At 37.3% G+C, this 14710-nt stretch overlaps 1 protein-coding gene across 1 annotated transcript; it reads right to left on the bottom strand.

Annotated features, from left to right (window-relative positions):
• Positions 1–455: 455 nt before the first annotated feature.
• LOC121416756 (sodium-coupled monocarboxylate transporter 1-like) lies at positions 456–13466 on the bottom strand. The gene is made up of 8 exons (XM_041610212.1): positions 13344–13466; positions 12132–12153; positions 7051–7121; positions 6349–6435; positions 5375–5586; positions 4531–4631; positions 1506–1633; positions 456–1034 (listed from the first exon to the last, which is right to left on the bottom strand). The coding sequence occupies exons 1-8, from the start codon at positions 13464–13466 to the stop codon at positions 855–857; spliced, it is 924 nt and encodes a 307-aa protein (XP_041466146.1). The 3' UTR covers positions 456–854.
• Between the last annotated feature and the right edge of the window lie 1244 nt (positions 13467–14710).

Below are 14710 nucleotides of genomic sequence, written 5' to 3' on the forward strand. Positions count from 1 at the left end.
ACCAAGTGGTTATTAGACCGATTGGCTATTAGACAAAAAAGTAATAGACGTAATGATATTGGACAAAATGGATATTGGACCAACTGAAAAAATACAATTAGACTAAATGATTTCAAAATAATTTCATTCTCTTTTTCGTGTCTCAAAATACTAAGTAAAAGCATGTTTTATATCTTATCTGTAGCTCGAGTCATGAAGAAAATACCGCTGTGACATTATGCGTTGCGACATGTGACATTATGCGTTAACGATTTGCTGCGACATTATGCGTTGCGACATGTGACATTATGCGTTAGAAAAACTACGACATTATGCGTTGACTGCGACATTATGCGTCGGACGCTCTTGGCATAATGTCGCAGATTGCGACATTATGCGTTGCTGCGACATTATGCGTTGGTGCGACATTATCGGTTGTAACAGGCCCTACGAGGTTCTTTGGAAACAAACTTCACTCGTACGTTAATTCGTAAAAAGGCCGTGGGAATCTACATGATCTATGGCCCATCTACATGATCTACGAATGTCTACGAACTCCAGAATTCGTACGGACGGTGAGATTCATACGAATACATCGTTCGTACGAACCTTTGTAGCCGTGGCTTAAGTAATGACCACAAAATACAAGTGTGTTACAGAAGAAGCATCAAATATGAACCTTTGTTGAAATAGAATATAGTCTTTTATACATATTACTTCATAAAGCACAAATGTGCTGACGTGCATGTTACGTAGGCCACTCTTACAAAGAGGCATATAGAAAATAGGTATGAATTATGTTATGATCGACCTAATTGTGGCAATCACTGCCAAGAGTTTTAGTGAAAGAATCCTCACGTCTGCCGCTAATTTTATCATGGCATTGAGCTTCCTTTCTCTGTCTCGATGACATCATTGCTATCTTCGAGTGGTTTAGCGTGCACGTTGATGCCATTGTAATCGATGTCCTGATCATCAACATGATCATTGAGGAATGCATTGACGTTGACCTCTTTCATCTCTTTCTGGACGATCACTATGTCTTTATCATCGTCCTGCGTACACAAATAGGAATAGCACATTTTTTTTTAACTGGCCCAAAACAAGTTGAATAGAGCATATACATGTAACTTCGTTAAGAGGAACTGGGAGGGACAGAAATCACATTTTCACCCGTGTAAAAGCATATTGTCGTCTCTATGGTATCGTCATACAACGGATACATAGATCTCTGACAGCTGATTGGACGAGTGAGTGTCACGTGAAATTCAGATAAATCAGCTCCCGCACGCCAACGAGTGAAAGCAGTGCAACAGATCCCATACACTCGATGGCCAGACGCACGGTTACATACACATACCACGGAAATAGGATACACTGTAGTGACTTTACATGACTGTGTACATAATGTTGGCGTACAGATACTGCATACAAAACTATCCGTACAGGATAACAGTGTGAAGGTATACTTACGTGTAAAACTAGTCTAAACGTAAATTTACGTGAAATGTAAGATTTTTTTGTACCTCTTGGTATTTGATCTTTTCAGAACTGCAGCGCATGTGACGTTTGAGACTTTCGGGGAAACAACAGAAGAGGGCGTCTGTCAGGTGATACTTTAGACGATTATCAATCAAATCAGGATCCTGAAAACCTAGATGCATGTAAAAGGCAACAGAATGTTTGCATCAAATTAGGTTAGTGCAATATCTTTACATTGATGAAACATTCATTATTTCATTTCATGATAGCCAAGGCGGATTTAAAGGGATGGTCCAGGCTGAAGGTATGTATAACTTAATAGAGTAGATTTCACTGAGCAAAATGCCAAAAATTTCATCAAAATCGGATAAAAAATAAAGTTAATGAATTTTTAAATTTAGCAATATTTTGTGAGAACAGTTGCCATGATTATTCATTAGGTGGGCTGATGATTTAACATCTGCACTTGTTCTTTTGGATCTTTTTATATGAAATTAGGTTTATTCAATGTTTTTTCCTCCAAGAACTAGAAAATTGGATTGACATCTGATATAGTGCACTTGATGTTTATTGCTGTAACTTATTTCATTATAAGGGAGAGATATTATTCACACAAGTATGACATGTATGAAATAATGAAAAAATATTATTTTATGTAAGAACATAAGAAAACGGAAAGTGGAGATGTGACATCATCAGCCCACCTAATTCAAGACTACTTTTTTTACAAAATGTTGCTAAACTTTAAACTTCAATAATACTTGTTATCCGATTTTGATGAAATTTTCGGCCTTTTGCTCAGTGAATTTTACTCTATGTATTAAGATATAAATATTTTCAGCCCGGACGATCCCTTTAATATGATACGTGATTAGAGGTATTTTTTGTCAACAAAGGAATTTATAATACATATATATTTGATGTTCACATTGATGTTACTTCAAAAGAGATTCTAGTTATTACTTTCCAAGACTTGTTATCGTTTGGCAAGATGCTAGTGCGCAATACTATGTGCCTTGTTTACGGAAAGCTTCAATGGATCTAGGAATACAATATGTTTAAACCGTTTTTTAAAGTGGAATTTGGAAGTATTATGTGATATTCCACACGGGGTACCATATGAGACTTAATCGTATATCATTGTGGTTGGATACTCAAGGGATATCCTTTTTCTTGTAGTTGACATGGTTGATGTTTCCTGATCAATGTGATGATGAAGGTGTGTTGGCTCATTTCGCAGAGCGTCTGTTTCAAAGCCGGGAAATCAGGGGTTCAAGCCACGGCCGCGTCAGACTTATACCTTGGTCACATTTGCTCTATGGCGGTCGTACGGCGAGTCGAAAACAGCCGTTTTATTCATTTTAATTCAAACCACCTATATGTAGCTGGTATAAAAATGTAAGGCTGTTTTGGACTCGCTGTAAGGCTGCCGTAGAGCAAATGTGACCAAGGTATAAAGGGCGTAAAAAGATAGGAGTTGCTGCTACCCTGTTTAACGTTTATTATTTAAGAGAACATGGAGAAAGGGCCTCGTCAATCTGGCGCTGCGCAATGGCTGCCAGGCTCACGATCAAATGGGTAAAAACAATTTTAGGAAAATTTCTATTCTCAGATTTCTAATTGAACATTCATGGATTTATAATTTGTTTAAATATGTCATTAACACTCCCTAAGCTGAAAGAATGCAATCATCGGCTAGCGGAAAAAACGGGGGGGGGGGAGGAGAAAAGGTAGCGGGGGTGAAAAAAAATATAGTGTGTTATATTACAGTATATATATCATATAAGATATAATTTTTCAAAACTTTATGAAACATAACTTGCTTAATTTCTTGAAAATAGTCCTGAAAAGGAATGTAAACCAGAAGGAATGTTGAGTGAGGACAGCTTGAGTAGTAGAGCTGATGAGGAAATGCTGGCTTGAGTCGGCGAGTAGAGATGATGAGTAGTAGAGAGACTCGACGTTTCGGACAGGTTGACTGTCCGTCTTCAGGAGTGAATAACTCGAATTGGTTCGGAAATTATTGATGTTTGTTCAAGGGGGACTTACTTTTTTGTTGTGTAATATATCCCCGCACTTTCAGTTATTATTGTGTCATGTAATAACATATACATCTTTTTCCATGACTACTTAAAGGGATTGCCCCCTTTCAAGGTCTGAGTATAAAATATTTCCACCCCGTTCTTACGTTTGCATTAGTGGATTGGTGGGATACATGTAAGTGTGCTCTTCATGTATTCCTCAAACAGTCTTGTGGTCTGAATATCAAAAGTTTTCAGTTCGCGTTTCCCGCCCTCATCATTTGGTAAGTGAAATGCATATGGTCTTACCTGATTACTGAATCCCTATAAACAAGGCTTAGAATGCCCCTCTTAAGGTTTGACTTATAACAATTTTCAGCTCGTATTTCGCGCTCACAATATATGATTAGTGAGATACGTATCGTGTTAATAATTTCAACAATTACAAATAGTGCTTAATCATCTGTTTAGGTGTAATTCTAACAAAATCAGCAAGCACTTGGCGCTCGCACTATGCTGACTATGGAAAGATATCTATGCTCCTCACGAATTCCCCCCAAATAGTTCTTAAAAGGTCCCTGTTTGTGGTCAATTTATCCAAAATTGCAGCTCAAATTTTGGGCTCGCAATGTTTTTCAGTGAGACAGATACGTATCATATTTGCAAAATTTGTTTAAATGTCAGTATTTTAGGTCTCAATATAAAAAATAATACAGCTCGCGCTTCGCGCTAGCATTCTCTGATCCATGAGATACTTGTCCGTTTAATGGCACAGTCCTTAAAATGTCTTTATTAGGTCAGTATACCTGTCAATTGAACGCGCTTTGCAGGCCCACTAAATGACTCGAATCGTTTGCTGGTTCCCCCCCCCCCCCCCCCCTTATGTTGTGACCCACGGCACGCCAGTGTATAGACTATTAAAAACAAAATTCACAATCGCGAGTTGCAGGAGTATAGGATTACCTCTTTCAATTTTACCCTTACCAATTCTCTCTCTAAGGCACTGTAAGAATTTTGCATAATCTATAATTCATTTGTACATGTTTACCTGTTATATAACTGACGATCATTGCTGTGATGATACACACTATGGTTCCGATAGCTCCATAATATTGGAATGATATATGATACAAGTTGATGATAGCTGGCCTGGAGAGAAAACGGACAGGAAGATGATTCTCGAAAGAACAACATAATTGCGCATCGATTATTATAAACGCAAAGGATTAAAATATATATAATATAAGCAGAGACGAAAGAGAGAGAGAGAGAGAAAGGACTCACACAAAAGTATTATCTGCAACCATGGATGGTGCAGAGGTATTAGAATATGATTTGTTTTCATCGATTCTTCCACTACGCTAAAACTCACCACACCCAAACATACACCCTCAAGCACACACGAACACACGCACACACACTTCTCACCATAGGCGGCGGAAGCGGGGGGGGGGACGTGTCCCCCCCTAAATTTTAGGTGGGGGGGACGGTCCCCCCCTAAATTTTGTTTTGATAACCTTTTTTTTTTTTTTTTTTTTTTTTTTTGCTTGTCAATTTTTTTTCCTGCGTCCCCCCTTGACACGTGTGTTGTCCCCCCCTAAAATTTAGGTTGATGACCTTTTTTTTTTTTTTTTTTTCTTTTTTTTTGCTTCTCAAAAATTTTTGGGGCGCTTGTCCTATTTTTTACATGTGCCCATCCAAAAATTTCAGGTGGACACCCCATAAATGTATTGGCTTCCGCCGCCAATGCTTCTCACACCTAAATTTAGTAACTGATTTTATAAACACATGCATATACCACGTATTAAATCAACAGCGAATCAAAACTCCTTCAAAGATGTTTTTTTCGAAATCCCAATCCCGGAAGTGAACCGCGATGCAAGACTACTTACAGGTTCTCAGACCCTGGTTCCATGGTCGACCCGGGGAGTGTTCCCGCCGTCCATTCTGTGGTTGGGCTGGTGTAGGTCGTGTATGTGACATTGGGTACTGGGCAACCTTCAACCGATAAATGCAGTTGGCCCCTTGATGAGGGGTATAGAACGGACCCTGTCTTGATCCACACCAAGACGATCACACTGGCCATGAACCCAGCAATAGCCCCCTGATGAAAGGAGAAAAATCATTGTAATGTAAGGGGTTTTCTTCTAGTTCTTAAAAGTTAAAGGGAACCATTGAGCATCGGAAGACTATCAGGCCCCCCCAAAAAAAAAAAGTACACTGGGCTAGGGGATGAAAATTGTTTTAAAAAGTAAGGCTAAAGAACAAGTTTCATTACGTTTGGTTCTAAATAAGATGTCACCTGAACCGCAGTTACGGTAAGAGGCCAGAATTTTTGAGCCAATCAAAATCACGGATTTCATTGAAAATGTCAGCGATGAAAATTTATTACTGACAATTTTCATGAAATCCCCTCTTCCGTTGTTTGTGTGTAGCGCCCAGTTCTTCACAGCGCTACCTTATACAGTCAATTACCTATAACCCAGATGATTTCAAAGTGCGATTTTCATCGTTCCTCTAACTGTAGCTCTTGCACAATCACATGGATCGATGTCAAACGATAACATTAGATCAGCAGCTGAGATGGTGCAAGAGTCCGTTTCTGAACATGAAACGGACGACAAAAACTTGCAACAAAAAATCCCTTCCATTGCAATTGACAATGCTCTTCTATCCTGTATTCAAATGAAGGGAAATGCTCTATGCCATATGGGTAACTAGGTGTGCACTTGTCAAAACGAACGTCTACATGGTCTAGGTCAGCAACCAACTGCCGTGTGTTGCTGCCCTAGGCGTTCGTAGGTATCGATAACATAAGAGAAAGAGAATCCAAAGAATACAGCTTAAAAGGAAAAACAGAATCTACCTTAGCATTACAACGATGGGCGAATACACCTAAGATAAAGACACCAAGGACACCGCCAGAGATCAATCCGACCATACTTAGGGTAAACTGTGTTGAGGAAAAAAAATATATTAATCATGGTTCTTAGTAATTCCAATAGATATGTGACACTCACTAGCTTTGTTTTAATTAAGAAACTATATTGGCTTTTATCTGTGTATGCAGTGAGAATGTCGATTAAGAATTTCCCGATGTGCCTCTAGCCGTCATCGATATAATGTATCGTTCATGTTTACTTTGATTGTCATAATCTATGAATTTTATTTAAAATACGGTTGCAAAAGTGTCATCGAATAACAGGTTATTAGTAGTAATGTATTGTCATTCATAGATGAATTTATATAATCTAAGTTTTTACCCCGACTAAGTAAGATACAATTTACCCATTTTGAACAAAAATGATATTGTTACAGGAAATACTCTGCTTTCGTAAGTAACTGCAATAGTAACAAAGTGCATTTATAGCTCATTCTAAAATAAACTGTACATCTTTTAAACATATTTTTCACCGAAAAATAGGTATATGAAATGAAATACTCTCTGAAAATGTGAAAACGTCACTCCACTTAACTGCGAGAGGAGTGTAAATTGGAACAAGACTACTCTTTTGCATTAATTTTGGAGAGAACGTCACCATTTTCAGATTAGTTACTGTCTGCATACCTGTAAGATTCCGGACTGCAAGAAACTAATGCAAAATGAAAAGCCAATGGCTAACAGGCCATACACAAGGGCTGTAATACGAAAGACCAAAAAAAAAAACACAATATTTTTAAATGTTCATACCACAAAATATCAAATAAAATTTATCTGACCATGCAAAATTTGCTTGTTATGAAAATGAATATGAATATTGAATATTAATATCCAATTTTCAATGCGGTGAATAATAGATATAAACGGAAATATGTTACAATATATATCATGCTTATTCCAGCGTAATTTATTCATATATTTTTACGATGCCCTATCATATTTTTCAAGTGACTGCCAAGAGTGATGAGATTATGTGTACAACTAGTTACTAGGCTCATTGCCATGGAGCCACCTTGACAACATTGTTCTTAATACATACATGTAGATAATAGTAAAACGTCATATATATATAAATGTGTAAAGCTTTACATGTACAACAGCTTTTGGCAACTCTTTTTTATTTAAATATTGTAAAGAAATGGATGAAGAGAACAATGGTAGGCGTAGCTTAAATCAAGGTTCCCCAGAGCTATCTACCCTTTGGAAAAATTGGTGATGCCGAAAAAATGTCTCTGCCGGGAATCGAACCCGGGCCCCTAGCTTTGAACGGCGGTATATATGTATGTATGTATACAAGTGCAACGCCCCTGGCAGTCTCACCTGCTTTACGCAATTCGATATAGCAGCAGTGCTGCCTTTGAAAACAGCTAATGAATAATTATTAACAGAAGAAAATACTAATACGATAATAATATATTATGTCCAGTAACCCAAAATTACCTTAGACCATGATCATGTGACCTAAGACATGTTCAAAACAATCATTCATACTTGATTACCCTTATGTCGATGTTTCTTGCGCTAGATCCATAAACTTTCTAGGTTATAATGCCAATTCAACACAAATTCCCAACACGGCCACAGTTCATTGACCTTTATATGATTTTTGACCTTAATCATGTGACCTGAAACTCAAGCGGGATCCTAAGTGATACACTATCACCCTTATGTCTACGTTTTATGAACTGGGTCTATATACTTTCTAAGTTATGATGACATTTCAAAAACTTAACCTTGGCTAAGTTTTCGATATGGAGTCCCCACACAGTCATGGTCTAAGATACAAGTGATATCGTTAGTGATATCCATAGTGATACAAGTGATATCACCCTTATATCGAAGTTTCATGAACTGGGTTCTTAAAACTTTCTAGGTTATGATGACATTTCAAAAACTTAAACTTGGTTAAGATTTCGATATGGATACCCCAAAACGGTTTAAATCCATTGACCTAAATGACTTTTTACCTTTTTCATGTGATCTGAAACTCGGGCAGTATGTTCAGAAATATCTAATTACGCTTATGTTTAGGTTTCATGAACTAAGTCTATATACTTTGTAAGTTATCATGACATTTCGAAAACTTAAACTTGGTTAAGATTTCAACGTTGTTGACGACGCCGCCGCCGCCGTTGGAAAGAGCGGCGCCTAAAGTCTCGCTCTTCTATGCAGGCGAAACACTATATATATATATATATTTATATATATATATATATATTGTAAAGAAATGAATGAAGAGAACAATGGTAGGCGTAGCTTAAATCAAGGTTCCCCAGAGCTATCTACCCTTTACACAATTATATTTTATATATATATATATATATATATATATATATATATATATATATATATAAATATATGTATATATATAAATGTGTAAAGCTATACATGTACAACAGCTTTTGGCAACTCTTTTTTATTTAAATATTGTAAAGAAATGGATGAAGAGAACAAAGGTAGGCGTAGCTTAAATCAAGGTTCCCCAGAGCTATCTGCCCTTTGGAAAAATTGGTGATGCCGAAAAAATGTCTCTGCCGGGAATCGAATCCGGGCCCCCAGCTTTGAACGCCGGTGCCTTAACCACTAGACCACATAGACGGGTTAATGGCTAGGGCGAGCCCGATCCGATTGACCGTCAGATAGACAGATTTTCGACACTATACCAATTATGTTTTCCTTTGTCGGGTGAAGGTGAGTTTTGAACAATGACAAGCCGCCATGCCTCAGCTGGATCAAAGCTATTGCTTTGATACAGTACACGTATGGGAAAAGAAATACAAATGTGTAAAGCTATACATGTACAACAGCTTTTGGCAACTCTTTTTTATTTAAATATTGTAAAGAAATGGATGAAGAGAACAAAGGTAGGCGTAGCTTAAATCAAGGTTCCCCAGAGCTATCTGCCCTTTGGAAAAATTGGTGATGCCGAAAAAATGTCTCTGCCGGGAATCGAACCCGGGCCCCCAGCTTTGAACGCCGGTGCCTTAACCACTAGACCACAGAGACGGGTTAATGTCTAGGGCGAGCCCGATCCGATTGACCGTCAGATAGACAGATTTTCGACACTATACCAATTATGTTTTCCTTTGTCGGGTGAAGAAAAACGAAGGTGAGCTATATCAAGAATACATGATTTATTTTAGTAATTATGGTTCTAGATAATTGAGTACTTCATCAACTTTAATTTGACTCCTTATTTGCGTCACAGTTATCGGGTCACAGAGTTGTCGTCCATGGATAGCGAAATGTAGAAAACCCACGTTTTTTCCAAGTGTTGGGTTTCACTGTACATGTACGAAACCCAAACTTATTGTAGGGTTTAGGTTTCATCAGAGATTTCCCTGCAAATTTCAGTGATATGTTACCCTTATATATACTGTAATGTAGTGATTGTATAAATCACTACATATACACAGTATAGACTTTATAATGTATATGCCCCCTTCTCAGAACCATCCTTTTTAACCCCCCTCTCAGAACCCTTATTCATTAATTTAATCCAAGCCATTAAAACCCTTATTGTTCATAGTCAAAGAAACTCCAATCAAAGAACAAAGAACTGCCTTCCCCTTCCCGTTTAGTCCTATATCCAAACCCTTGGATTATAATTTGTGTCTAAGCTTTAATATATAATGAGTGTACACCCAAGGGTTGAGGGTTAGATAAGTTAAGATCATGACAGAGTTAAGATCTACATCGTCGTACGTGATATGCTTTTCACTCTACATATATTGCTGAAGATTGATGATTAATAAAGTTTCTTGATTGAAATGTACATCGAACGTTCCTGCGTGGTTATTGATGCTCCCAACTAAGACATAAACGATCCCAACACAACATTGTGGGGAACCCGGCTTTTACTCAATGGAGCAATAGAGGACTGACACTTATTTATCCTTGAAATGGGTGTCGAAAGCCTGTAGAGTTGTGTGTTAGAGGACTTATCATCTTATCGCGTATATTTTCATCGAAATTTAAGAACTCAATAATGAAATACTAGAAAAGACAGACGGCTTTACAACAGAGAAGCGGCGACAACCCGTTTTATTTTTATTTATTGAAAAACACTAAATTGTGGTCATGGCTCAATGCTTCCATAAAAGACTGAGGATTTCTCTAATAAATTGCTATCTCAGAGAAATTGCAGATATATTGAAATAGTTAACCAGCACTAAAATGAACTCGATCGGCTAACACAAACTTCTGAACATATGTTACTGCAACAATACATGTACGTACGATGACGATGGCAGAGACATTACTCAAAACGGACAGACAGACGGAAGAACAGATATACGATACAGACATGACAGACGGATGGACAATAGGACAAGGACGTCAATGACAACATAGATGACAACCACATGTAGAAGCATGACAAGACGCCATCAACGCCATGACGCCGACCATCAATACAACCAACTCCAGTCTCCGACAACAACATAAGTCAAGAACTACATGGAATGAACGACTGTGACTCTTTCCCTGAATATATTATTAAAACACTGGACATTACTTTAATACTGTGCTATTTTCTTATACTCTATTTTGATTGTTGTTAGAGGACATCTCTTTCATTTCTGATTGTAAGTGAAACCATTTTCATTGTTGTTCCACTACCGAATGAAAGTGTGAGAGAGCGACTAAATTTAGTTTTTTTTTACATCGTATTTGTATTTTATGGTACATAATTTATCTAATTTGTGATGATAGCATCATCTTTATCCTATACTGCGTTGACTTCTGTAAGAAAAGCATTCCAAATTTGAAAAACACTGACCTTCATAACCATATTCTTAATTAGCAGTATGTTATAAAATTGATTTTGATGAATATTAAACTACCTTAACTTATGACTTAAGTTGAAACCACTGATATTGATAATTCCAAAGAATATCGAGCCAAATAAGGATTTACCAAATTAATGTAACATGATGTTCCATCATTTCTCAAACAATATTGCCGATGTGATGTAATCAAGGTAGATGATAACACAAAGCAAAAATGTTTTATAGTTCAATCAAAATCATGATGATGTTGTATTTGGTTAACATTAACATGTAAAGCAAAGCATTTTCCAGTGATGAATGATACTGGACTACACATAGTCCTTGTGTGTAAAGAAATGCGTTTTTATTTTGGGTTTATTAGTTTCTTTTAGTATTTCGCCGCTTTGTGTATAGCATGAAGTTTATCAAGTTTGAATAAGCTTGAAATAACCATTAAGATATTATCAGAGCAAATTAGGATTAAAACTGATATAGAAGATATGGTGCGTAATCCTATGACATAGTTATACTTTGGAATTTGAAGTGAAAATAGAAGCACATTTCTCTATGATGGGGACGCCCACCGCTCAGATATTGGTTGGTTTGTATTATATTGTTGTGGAGTGTATAGAAACTACTTTGGTAACATCACTATTCTCTGAAAATTTAAGTGTTAACAAACCCTTAAAAAAACAATCCCTAAACACAGACAAGCTGTTCCCCAATCCACCTGATACCAGATTTGTTTCAATTACATTATAAAAGATTTGTTATCCATTGCTGAATTTCCTTGGCTAGTAATAAGAATGTTTGAAACATATACTACATTTATTGCTATTGATAATTCATTGTTATTCTAGTTTTTACAGTTCACTATATTTTTACTTTGTCTTTTAAGTGCACAAGTCTGCTCAAATTATGATTATTTTTTTAGTTTACGTGCATTAATCTGCACTGGTTTCTGAAAAATGGAATTTATGTTTTTGAATTTTGAGTAAGGTTAGCATTATGTCTATTTATATCGTTACCACAATTATGGAATGATTTATGCTTATTATTTAATATGAATTTACTGTAAACATGTATATAGTTGTGAAGCATTTGTTTGGGAGAGAGAATGAGTGTAAGAGAACACAGAACAATGGTCAATGTTTCACTTATCGTTTTCTTTTCTATTTTTCTGTATTTACTCTATGTTGTATATATTATCATTTCTATTGCTTTGTATTGACTTCATAATGTATATAGTTCATTTACCCCCATGGTATCTATTCCTCTGATTTTGCTTTCTTTGATAATTTTTTTTCCACAAGGAGGGGAGCCTCGATTTTCCAAAGAAAGGGGATGTAATGTAGTGATTGTATAAATCACTACATATACACAGTCTACACTTCATAATGTATATGCCCCCTTCTCAGAACCATCCTTTTCAACCACCTTCTCAGAACCCTTATTCATTAATTTAATCCAAGCCATTAAAACCCTTATTGTTCATAGTCAAAGAAACTCCAATCAGAGAGCAAAGAACTGCCTTCCCCTTCCCAATAATTAAACCCCGTTTCGTCCTATATCCAAACCCTTGGATTATAATTTGTGTCTAAGCTTTAATATATAATGAGTGTACACCCAAGGGTTGAGGGTTAGATAAGTTAAGATCATGACAGAGTTAAGATCTACATCGTCGTACGTTGTGATATGCTTTTCAACTCTACATATATTGCTGAAGATTGATGATTAATAAAGTTTCTTGATTGAAATGTACATCGAACGTTCATGCGTGGTTATTGATGCTCCCAACTAAGATATAAACGATCCCAACACAACAATACACAATATATGTATGTATGTACAATATATATATAGATATATATATATATACAGTCGTCCTCAAAATTATTCATACCCTTGTTGATATTTGTGATTTTTCATGTTTGTGATGAAATAAATGCATTTTATCAAGTTTCTCTATGATTTATGTGTGACCTACTAGTGAAAGAATAACAACAATGAACAATTCAAGAAATTTCTCTTTTCAGGGGTATTTTATTCATAGATATTCAAACAATGTCATGTTCAAAATTATTCATACCCTAGGTTTTCTGAGTCCAATGTCTTTCATTAATAGTCAATAGTATAGCCTTTGTTCTTTACGACTGCTCCTAGACGATTCCTGTAAGTGTCCACAAGCTTCCTGCACGTCTCCTGCGGGATGTTGGCCCATTCTTCCTTGGCGTAGGCCTCAAGCTGGGTCAGGTTGGTCGGGTTCCTAGCCATCACTCTGACTTTCAGGTCTCGTCACAAGTTCTCGATCGGATTCAGGTCAGGACTCTGACTTGGCCATTCTAGGACGTTGACATCATGGTCCTTGAACCATTTCTTCACCAGCTTGGCGGTATGCTTTGTCTTGTTGGTACTTCCAGTTGGGGCCAAGCTGGAGTTTTTCGGCAGATTCCTTCAAGTTCTCATCAAGGATCTGGATGTAATCCTCCTTTTTCATGATTCCTTTGACTCTAACGAGGTTCCCTTTGCCACTGGAAGAGAAACATCCCCATAGCATTATGTGCCCACCACCATGCTTGACGGTTGGCACAGTGTTCTTTGGATTGTATGCTTCCCCTTTCTTCCTCCAGACGTATTCAACATCCATATGGCCAAATAACTCCAACTTCGTCTCATCAGACCACAGGATGGTTGACCAAAAGCTTGGATTTTGCTTCAGATGACCTCTAGCAAAGGCCAGTCGAGCCTTCAAGTGTTTCTTCCTGAGCAACGGTGTCTTCCGAGGCCTGCGTCCATGGAGACCTCCTTTGTGCAAGACTCGCTCGATGGTGGACCGGGACACCTTCGTCCCTGACCGGTCAAGCGTTTCAAGTAGGGCCTTGCTTGTGGTCCAGGGGTTGTTGTTGACCTCTCTGCAGATTTTCCTGGCAAGTTTAGGGGACACCTTGCACTTCCTGCCACGCCCACTAAGGTTCTTCACAGTGCTGTACCTCTTGTGCTTCTTGATTACGCTCTGGACTGTTGCCAAAGGGACGTCATACTGCTTTGAAATGGCCTTGTAACCTTTTCCCTCAATGTGGGAATTCACAAGACGTTGCCGTAGGTCCTCACTGAGCTCCTTCTACTTGGCCATGATTATCAGAGACTGAGAATAACCAGAATGCTTTCCTCTATCTATACCCTTTTAGAAAGATGCTATTTTCCATCATTGTGCAATGGGGTTTGTTTAACAAAGAGGGTATTTAATTCATTGGAACATCTTGAAATAACTATAGAACAAAAAATAGCACATTCCCAGACAGTGAAAATAATGCGCATTGTCATAAAGGGACATTTTTGTTGAGGTATTGGCAAGGGTATGAATAATTCTGAACAAGTGCAAAAAATAACTTTCGACCCTATCTATTATTATGCTAATGAAGACTTGCCAGCTCATATGTCAAATCATGCATAGCAACAAGCAGACAAAAGATACAAAGAAAGTTACATCGTAATAGCTTTTACAAGTAAAGAATCTA

This window comes from Lytechinus variegatus, chromosome 6 (genome assembly GCF_018143015.1).
Source record: "Lytechinus variegatus isolate NC3 chromosome 6, Lvar_3.0, whole genome shotgun sequence".
Lineage (NCBI taxonomy): Eukaryota > Metazoa > Echinodermata > Echinoidea > Temnopleuroida > Toxopneustidae > Lytechinus > Lytechinus variegatus.